The sequence below is a fragment of the Pangasianodon hypophthalmus genome, chromosome 1 (genome assembly GCF_027358585.1).
Source record: "Pangasianodon hypophthalmus isolate fPanHyp1 chromosome 1, fPanHyp1.pri, whole genome shotgun sequence".
In the NCBI taxonomy this organism is placed as follows: Eukaryota; Metazoa; Chordata; class Actinopteri; order Siluriformes; family Pangasiidae; genus Pangasianodon; species Pangasianodon hypophthalmus.
The window spans coordinates 7990206-8003080 of record NC_069710.1 but is presented as its reverse complement, the minus strand read 5'-3'; the positions used below and the strand labels follow the sequence as shown (position 1 = coordinate 8003080).

At 38.8% G+C, this 12875-nt stretch overlaps 2 protein-coding genes across 4 annotated transcripts in view; one reads left to right on the top strand and one right to left on the bottom strand.

The window, feature by feature from the left end:
- kcnn4 (potassium intermediate/small conductance calcium-activated channel, subfamily N, member 4) overlaps positions 1 to 3490 on the top strand; it is a 46281-nt gene extending 42791 nt beyond the window's left edge. For both annotated transcript variants that reach the window (XM_026913572.3, XM_026913571.3), the window contains one exon: positions 1683 to 3490. In XM_026913572.3, the coding sequence (XP_026769373.1) occupies positions 1683 to 1686 (4 nt within the window). In that variant the 3' untranslated portion in view covers positions 1687 to 3490. The remainder of the gene's footprint in view (positions 1 to 1682) is intronic.
- A 1625-nt stretch (positions 3491 to 5115) lies between these two features.
- si:dkey-79d12.4 (uncharacterized) lies at positions 5116 to 12766 on the bottom strand. Of its 2 annotated transcripts, none has more exons than XM_026913569.3 (3): positions 11266 to 12766; positions 9220 to 9321; positions 5116 to 8987 (listed from the first exon to the last, which is right to left on the bottom strand). In XM_026913569.3, exons 2-3 carry the CDS (start codon positions 9301 to 9303, stop codon positions 5994 to 5996), a joined length of 3078 nt encoding a protein of 1025 aa, XP_026769370.3. In that variant the 5' UTR covers positions 9304 to 9321; positions 11266 to 12766; the 3' UTR covers positions 5116 to 5993. The 2 variants fall into 2 exon arrangements, with proteins under 2 accessions (XP_026769370.3, XP_026769369.3); XM_026913568.3 differs by lacking the exon at positions 11266 to 12766 and adding an exon at positions 9536 to 10110.
- Positions 12767 to 12875: the final 109 nt, after the last annotated feature.

Sequence of the window (12875 nt, the reverse complement as noted above, 5' to 3'; positions counted from 1 at the left end):
GCTAGAGCTGCTAAAATCACCAAGGACTCCACCCACCCCGGTAACTGTCTGTTCAGCCTGCTGCAACTAGGCAAGCACTTCCGTAGTCTGATGGCTAAAACTGAGAGTCTTAGGAGGAGCTTCTTTCTTCAAGCCATCAGACTCCTCATTAAGGAATTGTTCACCTCTCAGATTCCATAAGACTCCATAAAGACTCTCCAGTCACTCTGCACGCCATTGACACGCCGCACACTGCACTTTGCATTGTTACTACAGTATGTAACATACTGGCATTTTGTACATCCTTTTTTGCACATTCCTGTACATATATTTCTTATTTCTATTATCTTATTCTAAATTTTTTTATTATTTCTTAATTATTGATTATTTTTTATTAAAAAAATTTATTTAAATGCATAGTCTATAGAGGAGTAGACCAGGCTTTCATTTCACTGCAAGTTATATACTGTATATAACTGTGTATGTGACAAATAAAAGTCTTGAATCTTGAATTATTCAGAGAATGTCATAGCGGTCGAATATATCAGTCACCAGGGCAGCATGAGATTGGATGGCACGCTTCACTGATGGTTATCCTCACTATCTGGGATGGCACAGTAGTGCCACAGATGCACTGTCAAGTCAGCACAGACACCCAGGAGAGTTGCGTCTACACCCAGGTGTGGTGTCTGAAATCTCAGGGAAGTTTGATATACCACTCTGCTGATTCTAGAATCTGTTAGGTCAGGATGCACTGGCCCATGACTGGCTTCACTGCCTAATACATGTGTTTCCACCTCTACCATTGATTCTGTCAACCTCACACAGAATTTAGCAATCAGGACAAAGAGTCTTGCTCATGGCTCTGAAGTGGCCTGTGAGGCCCTGGTGTCCTCTGCTGACTTCAATGATGGAGAGAATGCCTTGGCAGCTTCCTACTCTGCAAAACCTGCTGTTGAAATTTCATTTTGCTGCTGGCAAAATTTAAGCAGGCTTGGGTCTTTCTTTCATGATAAAGTGCTTCAGTCTAGCCACACTACTCCATAGACCTGCCATGTGAAAGAGAGATTGTTGTAATATACAGGGAGTGACCAGTACTTGGCAGATATTCCTGCAGCATTCCTTTAATGTTGCCGTAGGTCTCTTCGCAGCCTCCCTGATAAATTTTGGAAGGACATCCTGTTCTTGGTAGTGTCATTGTGGTGCCCCATTTTCACCATTTTTCGCTGCCATGACTTGACACACTACGGGGAGTATCTCCACCCCATGGGCAGTACTTAGAGGCATGCTCCTCCAGGAGGTATGAGCTGCAGCTGTCATTTCTGGACAGTCTCCAATCAGAAATGACAGAATCCAATCAGTCTTAGGGTGAGTCAGTTCCTTGTGACACTTTGGTATCAGTTATCCAGGTGTTAAAACATCGCGCCTGGCAGTTAGGCGTGGTGAAATAGAATATTGGTTACAAACTTGGCAAGAAGGTTCCATGGGCAGACAGTCGTTGACATGATGCGACATTGTGTTCTTGGCATGTGTGTGCACGCACACAGGAAGGTATCCAGGTGTTAAAACATATACAGCATTATATACAGTTATACAGCATTCATAGCATTAATTCGCATACCATTCCATTTATGTTAGATGTAAGGAGATGGAAAAAGGTAATTGATGAGGTTGTGTGTTACTTGTATTCTTTTTCTAAACAGGTGACGTGGCATATTTCTCCTACGAAACACTACAGCGGAGGCTCAGATCAAAACTGCACAAAGCTACTTGGATCAGCATAAATGGAGGACTTATGATTTATTTTTCCACAGACCTCCGGGGCTGTAGTGGCTACATGGACTTTTTTGTGAACAAATTATTGTGAAAACAGATTATTGCTGTTGAATATGGGACTATGACAAAAATCAAATGTATTTATGACAATATTTATGTGTATCTATATCTGCAACACTGAAAAAACAAAAGGGAAGGGGTTCAGTGTTTGATGCTTTGAAGGTTTAGTGAAACTGTGTTCCTATTTAAATTCCATATTGCTTTAAAAGTCAAAATGGTCTTAAAGCTTTTGAGCCCACTCCAGCAGGTCCAGTTTAGGGCCAGTACAGTCCACTTAGGCCAAGTCTATGACCAAGAACTGTTTTTATTTCATCAGTTATCATTAACTGATTTTGCCCAGCTGTGTTTATTCTTTAAAGAATGCATTATTAAAACTGAGACTAATGTTTTTGCTGTTTGAAATCATGTAAGAACGACATCTGTCTGGATATCCTGTTTGCTTACCATTTACTTCACTTAAAATGTTGTAAAGCCACACATTTCCTTCAATGCACCATGTTACACTTATCATTGACTCAGTTACTATGGTCCTCTCTAAGTTTGTGGGTTGAACTCCAGGTATGGCATAAAAGCAAATTTAAATAATGATCAGCTTCCAAAATTCTCTGTTTTCAAATTCTAAAGGGATTTAGGAAGGTTACTTCAGTGGCTTTCATGTTTCAAGGAAATGTAGTAGCTCCTTCCAGACAATCCATGTCTTCCATTCAATCCATATCTGATTTAAAGTTTAAAAAATTGAAAACAATGAATAAAATACAGCATTTTTTTTTTGTTTCAGGCAACAATCTAGACTAACATTTGATGTTTTACAGCATTGGCCTATATTCTGAATTTTAGATGAATTTTACAGTTCTAGAACCTTCTAGAAATGGCAGTGGCCAGGTTGAGTTAAATTTGTTGATGCCACAATATCACTGTATTTATATATGTATATAAATGTATGCAGTGGTCAAATTGTAAGAAAAAAAAGTGTTGCCAAATCTAGCTAGGGTAGTTTTGTGACCTAGTCTAAAATATACCTTACAGTAGTTAAATTGCAAATTCAAATTGAAATACACTTAACGTTTTGTGTTGCAATTACAGGGTTGGAGGCTTTTTAATGATGTAATAACCCTAACCCCCTGTGAATTTTCTCATTTTTTCTGACAGAAGAGCGAAGTATTCAGGCTGCAGCCTAGACTTTGGATTGTAGCCATTATTGATAAATAGAAAACCAGTTATTATTGCAAAAATATTTTGACTTAGTTCAGAGGAAAATGGTCTGTTTAATTTGCCAGGAATTAGTTGCTGTAATGAAGCAATATAACTGATGTGTAAATTTATTTAAAAATCCTTAATTACACAGCACTAATCAAACAGAACAAAAAGTACTTAAAACTAACATGTTAAACCAGTCACAAGAATTAAAAGCCATAATGGCAATGGTAATAATGGCAATTAAGCATGGCAATTTTTTTTTTAACTACTGACAGATAAGCAGTAGCATGTGGCTCTGTATTCCCCCATTTGGTGCCCAAGATAAAAGTAAAGACACCCTTGTATCAGTAGTAGCACTTTCAATAAATAACTATGACTTATATTAGTAAAGAATGCTATAATCCTGTCTGAGACATATAATTTGACAAAACTGTTTTTCCATAACTGTGGAAATAAAAATAGTTCTTGTAACCACAAACTGTTTTTTTTTTAAACATGGCTCTGTGTGGTTTTTGCTCTTTGACACAAGTGACTTCTATTCTATAATACTGACTTTTCCTGTCATTTTCTTCAATGGATCAGTGTTAGCACATCACAATTGTAATATAATAGGTGCAGAAAAAGTAAGCTCTATGAAGTATTCTGATTAATCCTGCTACAGAGCCAAGAAAAGTAAATGTCCTGTTCTGTTATTTGATGCAATACTCTATACAGAGGAATCTCATTCTTACTTTCTCCATCTGATTTTACATTCAGGCAACAATTGTACTGCAAATACAACCAAACAAAACTGCCATAGGTTTTTGCTTATGCCTAATTAATAACACCTCTATGAAGTAACTGTACAGATTTTGCAGCTTTTGGTAACAATTTAAATTAAAGTTTACTTAAATAACATTATTTAACACATCAGTTGCACAAACCATGAACCTCAGCATTAAAATACCATAAGTAGCATTAGCAAAGTAACTAACACTTAATTGTTTTTAATAAATCATATAAACAACACCTGGATTAAAAGGTTCATACCATAATAATAACATGAATAAGTAAAATTAAGCCCACAATGATCAATATAACACCTTAATTATTATGTTTTGTTAACTGCCAATCTAAGAACCGAGTTCCAATATTTACACCTTTTATTTAATAAAGTAATTTTGGTTAATTTATATGGACTTTATATGGATTTAATCATGGCTTGAACAAAAATTTGTCACCGCAGGTGTACCTTGTTAACATTTAAACAAAAGTCAATACACGTGTTACTTTGTTACTTTATTAACATGGTTTATTGATGCTGAAGTTTGTTAATGGTAAACTAATGCCATGTTATTTAATGGAACGTTTCTGTAAAGTGTTACGCAGTTTTTCTTCAGTTGCTTAAGCATACATCCTACCCCATCAAACACTGAAAAACAATTTGTCATTCTCATATGAGATGCATTGGTTCACACGTCATATCAAGATGATGGCATTCCATTTTATTTTATTATTTTTACACCTATAACAACAAAGTGTGTACCTGATATGAGTGTACAGTAAACTGTTATTGATATGTCTACTGATCACATGAACAATTATACTTTATCATATATCCAGTTAAAGTAACAGTTTTGTGATTTTAGCCAACAGAAATTGTGGAATTACAATTTATTTTTATTTATTTATTTAAAAAAAGTTTTATATTTATTTTGTAAATTTTTTGCTCTGTCAAAGAAAATAGTTCCCAAAAATCCACAGCTCTGTAGACTGCAATGCACAGAAGAGAAGTAAGTGTAGTAATGGTTTCAGTGTCATGAACTATTGCTAGAATTGTAAATTTATGTACAGACAAGCAGAGTGATATGAACAGTGAAATATTCCAGTGCTGTTATAATATATATCAGCACTCTTGGGATACCACTTGTCCAATCAAATTAGTGGACTGGAAGTAACTGTTATAAAATAAGAATTAATATAGTTTCAAGCTGTTCCTGTTGTGATGTTTGCATGAGTGTTTTAAAAATATAGTGAACATTTCACTAGTCCTCCTTAAGCAACTGAGGGAAAAACTGTAGTCCCACCATGAAATGACTTCACACAGTCTCAAGGACGCTGCTGTAACGGAAAAACTCTTTATTACTAAATCCTGTTTTCAAGTTTATTAAAACTGAGGTAGTGTTCTCCACAAGAGACGCTGACTTTGATGTCTTTTTGGAAGTAGCTCCCTCTGGTGGGCAAATATATCCATTGCACTCTTACGAGTTTGCCAACTCATTATTTTTGCCACTTAAAAGTTAAAAATTTTGCATATGAAAATGATTTCTAGATTAGGGTGCACTAGCATGCTTTCACTTAGTGTCACACTATCAAACACACACTCAGGAAAAAAAAATAGGTTCCTCAGAGGTTAGATAGTTAAAGCTTATTTTCTTCCTAAAGGGGTACTGGAGAACCCTGTTGTAGGATTCTACATACAACCTTTAAGGGTTCCTTTCGAGGCACAAACCAAAGAATTCTTAAAGATTCAAGATTTTTTTCCTAGGAGTGTAGTGGTGTGGTCAGTGAGCACTGACTGACCAAAGGCATCAATTACTGGGCTAATATACACCTCTGAAAAGACATTAAAAACTTTCTCTCTGGGCAAAATACAGATGCCCATCTAATGTCAACAAAGACGGCAAAGACATCACTTTCTGCCCCAGAAACTGAAACCCAATAGCAAATACAACATTCACAAAGCATCAGTTTTATATAAAATGGTCTGTTGTAATGAGTGTACATTAATCAGACTCACCACAATAACTCATATGATTATCCAGTCCAACACCACAGGGATTTTGATGCCCAACTGTCCATTTACTTAACAGCAGAAAAATCTAACCACTCTACTAATCTTCAGTGACTCTTTCACTGCATATGTGACAGCACTCCATTTCACTTTGAAACTTAAGCAACTTCAATTTAAACAGTAATTTACTGTAAAGAATCCAGCAAAATCAAGTAAGTCTAAAACCTTTTAAGCGTGGTTTGCGGGCTTTTGAGTTTTTTAACATATGCCACAATAAGGCAGCAGGTCTCGTAAAGGAATGTCCGCAGTAGCACTGAAACATGTTCCTGCACTCTTTATTTGCTTGTTTTTTCCTATTTGATGGTGTGATCCTGAATAGGGGTCTATGGCAGGCCAGCTGCTGTGTACCACAGAACATCTGGCCACAGGCAGCGCAGACATAGCGTGTGGCCTCGGCATGCTGAACCTGATGGCGGAGCAGGTGCATGCGCTGCTGGAAGGCTCGGCCACACTGGCATCTGTGGAGGCGTGGCCCGCGGTGCTGGTAGCGGTGGCGCACACCCAATGAGAACTGGCGTGACACAGCACCACACTGGCGGCATGGGAACACAGCCTTGGAGCGCCAACTCTGGCGCATACGCTTCTGCAGAGCCAGCTCCTTGCTCTGGTTCACAAACATGGCCACTATTTTTAAAGGCCCCTGGGATGAAGGAAGGATCTGGCTAGATGGAGAAGACCTACAAACATCCAAGAAGGGAACACTGGATTCAGGTAGTTGGCCTGTTTGGGATGGGATAGACATTGAGCTAGAGACTTGAGATAGAAAAGGATGAGGTAAGTGGACTTCGAATGATGGGTCCTGCTGAGGCAAGACAATGCTTGTCATCAAGTCTGCACTGCCTGTAGGAGTGTGGGTCACCAATTTGGTCTGCAATGGAGTTAAATCCTGCATCTGTCCACTTTTTGTCTGAGTAACTGTAGAAATGGGGGTCATTTGTCCTTGGCCCTGGGATGAAAGGAGGATCTGGGTGGTAGTAGTAGTAGTAGAAGAAGAAGAAGAAGAAGAAGAAGGAGTTTGAGATAGCACTTTGGCCTGCAACGGACTTAAAACCTGCACCTGTCCAATTTGTTTCTGAGTGACTGTAGAAATGCGAGTCGTCTCTTGTCCTTGGTCTCCATTTAAGACTAAACATGTCACCTTCTTCTTCTGGGCACAACTTGATGACCTAGTGGCCATGACTTGTATTGGGACCTTTTGGGAGGCAGAGGTGGTTGGACTGTTGGGCAATGAATGTGATGTTGAATTTGACACAGTTCCAAGATTCTGGGCCGTGTTAAGAATGTTAACACTTTGACTCCTGGGGGATTGCTTAGAAGACTCCACAGCAGCAGGTGAGGGCACAAAGTTCAGAATCATGAGCAATGGCTCTTTTGCATTGTTTGAGCTGTTGGATGGGGTTAATGATTTTCCACTGAACCCCCTGGACTTGCTACAAACGTGTTGTATGAAAATATTCTGGTTGGGAAATAGTTGCAGGCAACTCACACACATATATTTGGCCAAAGGGTGTTTCTCTGCTTGATGGTTCAGTAACATTTCTTCAGTGCCAAACATAATTCCACACAGAGAACATGTAAATTGTGTGCATGTGCACCGCTCCATAGACTTTTCTGTGTTGAGAACTTTGCTAAGGCCACAGCAAGTGCAGATCTGTAGATCTTTATATAAACTGGTTGCAGGATTTGAATTCACATAATCTACAGAGCCGAGTGATTTCTGGTTAGTGTTTTCACAATTCTGTTTCTGACAAGAACTCCAACTTTTACTTTTACAACTTTCCTCCGAAGTGTCACCATTATTGTCTGTGGATGTGCAAGACATTGTATCTGAGTTCAGATCATCCTGAGATGTGTATATCAAGTCATCAATGGGTAAAGAGTTACTGTGCTCATGGTCACTTCTCTGAATACTTTCCTCATATTCTCCTATTACTACATCCTCCTGAATGGGTTCAAATTCACAAAGGTCATCCTCCACCTTAATATTATACTCCAACTGTGACGCTTCCAACACAGCTGCGCTAGAGCGCTGAGTGGTTTCTTCATCAGTCATAGTGACATTATTTCTGTGGGTTTGGATTTTCAACAATTTTTCTTTGTTGGCTTTGTGCGTGCTTGACCTGCATGTGTTAGGTGAAGGTACTCTTTTTGAGAGAACAGTGTGATTTGCAAGGCTTTGTCTGGAGAAGTAAGTATGATCAAGCAAGCCGCTGCACACCAACTCATGCTTCCGTATCTGATCCTGGTCACTTTCTGTACTTTCTGGGTCCTTAGGGGATATCCTAGTGTCTGCTTTATTATTAAACACATGTATGTTTTCAGTGCTGGAGTTTATAACATTGTTTGCAGTTTTGCAAAAGAAACTGCATGTGTTATGGGCAGATACTTGTTTTTCTAGAGGCATGTGATTTGCAAGGCTTTGAATGGAAAAGTAAGTATGATCATGTATGCCTCTACACACCGTCTGATCATCCACTGGGGTCCCCTGCTGGTCACTTTCAGTACATAAGTCTTTAGGGGATATACTAGTGTCTGTTTTATTAATAAAAACAAGCACATTTTCACTGCTGGTGTACATAACAACATTATTTGTAGTTTCCCTGATAGAACTATATGTTTGTGTGGAGAAATAGGTATGATCATGCAAGTTTCTGTTGACCATCTTATTATCCTCTGGAGTCTCTGTAGTGCTGTTTTCTTCTGTTTCTTCCATCCTTCCAACAACAACCTCCTCCTCTTCCTCCTTCACATACTTTATTTCCACCTCCTCATTCTCAATTATGACCTCCTCTACCTCCTCATCCAGAAGTTTCTGTTTTGGGGTCTCTGGGGTCTTGTCAGTTACCACAGTCCACTGCTTTAGTGGATGTCGCCCCATGTACATGTTGCAGCTTTTACAGAAAATATGGTACTTGGGATGGGCATTTTTCAGGTGCAAAGCCAGTGCGTTCATATGGGAGAATTTCATCTGGCACAAGTGACAACACACTTCATCTGTGTGCTTAATAAAATGCTCAGTCTGGTGGTCCAGAAAAGCAACATTTCTCCCACACTCACAGCACAGATCATCACTGAATCCTCCCGAAACAACCTCCTCCTCACTAGAGGCCTCCAGATTTGGTACACTCCAGGTCACTGTGCACTAAAACAAAATAATCACAACAAATCAATTAACATTATAAATATTTCTTAGAAATTCATGTTCAAATTAATATGCCCGTTCTTATAAACTATTTTTGTAATGATGTAAATGTGGCATCAATACAATATTGGCCAACACACGTCACACAATTAAGCACAAAATATATTTGTACAGAAATATAAACCTGAGACTTGTATTGCTCAGTTTGTTCCCACTTTAACAAGCAACTTACTTCATTCTGTTCATTAACTGTGTTTTCATCTCGCTGTCGTTCAGCACCAACTGCACGCGCCCTCTCCTTACAGGCGATCTCCATGGCAACGGCACTGCACAGCTGAAACACCGTCAGAGATTGGGAACAGTTACTCATTTTTACTAACACACTCCATTCACACATTAATACATCCAAAAAAAAATAAATAAATAAAAACCGCAATTTAATCGCTGGTTGAATATAATTATTTTGTGGGTCTAATGTTGGGCAAGTGATAAATTCAGTCAATCATTCCAGTGACCTCCAAGAAGAAGGAAACTTGGGAAAGTTGTACCTAAACCGATGAAGTCTCTGCCTTAAGTCATCATCCAGATTCAAGTAGTTTTGATGAGAGAAACGGCGGAGTGCGCAGTTTCACAGAAGAATATTGGGCCAGCTACCGCATTTTTCAAACTTTCTTAGCAAGCTAACCAAAATGTCAAGAGGATTAAATGTCATCACCGCAGTTTGCTTTGAGGCACTAGTAAAGCTGCAATTTGGGAGACTGTCAGTCCTCCATCCTTTACAAACAGTTATACTGTACTCGCCATACCTTCACTGTTCTACATACTTCTATCATTGCATATAATTTATCGTCGCTACGTTTTTTGGTGAGATCACCCTGTGGTAGGATGTGCGCAAGCGCAGGTCGTTCAATTAAACCCGACCGAGACGCTATTTCCTTTCAGTTCTGCGCAAGCGTTGGTCCGTCAGTCAATTCAATCCGTTTTTCATAAGAATAAAAATCAGTTCCGTTTCCATATTCATTGTTTACACTGCTATATCCACAGTTATAGCCCCTGTATTCTACATGAAAAGAACAAATAAGACATTAGGATTATTTGTTTATGCATAAATAATTTTAATGACTTCTCTGACACCCCAGTGTTGGAAAGTGAGAGAGTATCAGAGATGTCATGCAGTCTCAGAGAAGTCACTTCTCTCCCTCACACGTCTGGTGTGTCCGTTTTTACACAGGTATAACAACTAATATATATATATATATATATATATATATATATATATATATATATATATATATATATATATATATATATATAAATAATGTAGTAATTTAAATTTAAATCTTGTCTCTTATTTTGTCGAGACCTAAAAGGCCTAGGTAAAAAGAATAAATAAATAACGTATTGTACTCTCTCCCCACTTAATAAGTGTGGGAGAGAGTAAAATACTTAATGGAGTTTTAATACATTTTTGCGTCTACCTCCCCTAATGGTAAAGTTGCTTTTGTTACTGTGCCTTTAAGAAGACTTATTAATATTGACTTGCTGTTTCATGTGTGAATCCGGCAACCACGCCCCCAAGACGTCACGTGTTTTTAAAGTTGGGTTTACACGATTTTATTCGAGAGTTTCATTCAGACTTAAACCTCAACATAATCCTCGCACACCTTACCGACATTAGTCCTACATGTCACTCTGAGACTCTTCCTTCTGTCCCAACATGACTTATTATAGTGTAGTATTTATTAATGTATTTGTTTATTTATTTTTAATCACTCTTGCATACTGGCGTATGAACTATACATACTTCATTACATAGATACTTGGAGAATATAGATATTAGACATCTATACCTAATTTAATCTGTATGTATAAAATTGAGAATAAGGAAGGGTGCAACTGGCAGTTTATTTCTAGCTCTATGTTTATAGATCATATATATATATATATATATATATATATATAGTCACACTAATTTACAAAACAGTTCTGCAGAGATCAGTGAATGGTTGTTGCGCATGAAAATGACATCACCCGCTTTTCCCGGGCCTTTGTGTTTCAACCAATCATAAGCGTTTCCCCGCCCACTCGGTGTAGCTCCGCCCACACTCCGGGCTGTAGCGGCTTCTTCTCCGGAAGTTGTGCATGTCATCAATGCCATTAAATACATCAGTGAGACGCTCGCGCATTTCCACCAGAGTAACTGTGCGAGAAGCCGCTTAGTGTAGGCTACTTATTTAGCTAGCTAAAATATAAGTTTTTTAAAAACTGAAATACGTACATGGTGAGTGATTGTAGTCAGGTCCAGTAAAGTTGGAATGACTTCATCCTTTGATAATAACTTTTAAAATCCTGGGAGCTGCTGAGAAAGTAACCCGAGCTGAAATGAGCCGAACAGATAGTTAGTTAATGTCTGAAGTTCTTGGGAAAAAATAAACTGCGTCCACTTGTGTCTAATATTTGGGTGTTTTGGCAGGATCTGCAAACAGCCACTTTCTTGCCGGCAGCCAGCAATATCAATTTTTGGACATTTTTGCTCCCCACATTGAGAAAGACTGTTGACTGTTTAATAATAAAGTGCCAAACGGCAATTATGAAATTAAAGTGACACAAAATAAACTGGCGTAATGATCAAACATCAATCCGACCCTGTTTCCTCCGTATTCGGATTACGTTTATGGAGCCGGAAATACGTCACAAAGTAAGGCTTACTAGAGGATAGACCGAGTTATCGATAGTATACACGCACCCGCGCGCGCGCACACACAGGGTTACGTCATTAGATAAACCTACCTTATGTCTTTACTGACCATTTTATCAGGTATACCTACCGTAATAGGTCACTTTGTACATGTAAATTTACTGACTATTGCTTATGTTACACACAATCAGGGACCATTTACTATTTGGGTGCCATTTGTGGGCCATTTTCAGCACAGCAGTGATCCTGACGACAGTGGCATCTTAGCAGGTGTTACACTGCTATGAGTGTATCAAGCGCAACAAATCTGCTGGTTTTTTGTTTGTTTGTTTGTTTAAAGACTATTTTTGCAAGATTTTTAGACATAACTATACTGTTGTCACATTTTGTATACATTCACTGGCCGCTTTATTAGGAATGCCTGTACACCTGTTCATTCATGCAATTATCCAATCAGCCAATCATGTGGCAGCAGCACAATGCATAAATTCATGCAGATACAGGTCAAGAGCTTCAGTCAATGTTCACATCAAATATCTGCAGTGAAAAAAGTTATCTCAGTGTCTTTAACTGTTGCATGGTTGTTGGTGCCAGATAAGCTGGTTTGAGTATTTCAGAAACTGCTGATCTCATGGGATTTTCAGCCACAATGGTCTCTATAGTTTACACAGAATTGTGAAACAAAAACATCCAGTGAGTGGCCATTCTGCCAGTGGCAAAGCCTTGTTGATGAGAGATGGTTTTGAGCTGAAAAGGTTATGGTTACTCAAATAACTACAGCTGTGGTGAGGAGAAAAGCATCTCAAGTCAGAACATACAGCACATCAAACCTCGAGGTGGATGGGCAACAACAGCAGAAAACCACATCGGGTTTCACTCGTGTCAGCCCAGAACAGGAATCTGAGGCTGCAATGGGCACAGGCTCACCAAAACTGAACAGCCGAAGATTGGAAAAATGTTGCCTGTTCTGATGAATCATGATTTCTGTTGCAACATGCAGATGGTAGGGTCAGAATTTGGCATCAACTGCATGAATCCATGGACCCAACCTGCCTTGTCTCAACAGTTCAGGCTGGTGGTGGTAATGGTGTGGGGAATGTTTTCCTGGCACACATTGGACCCCTTAATACCCATCGAGCTGAAGGCAGCCTATTTGAGTACTGTTGCTGACCATGTGCATCCCCTTATGG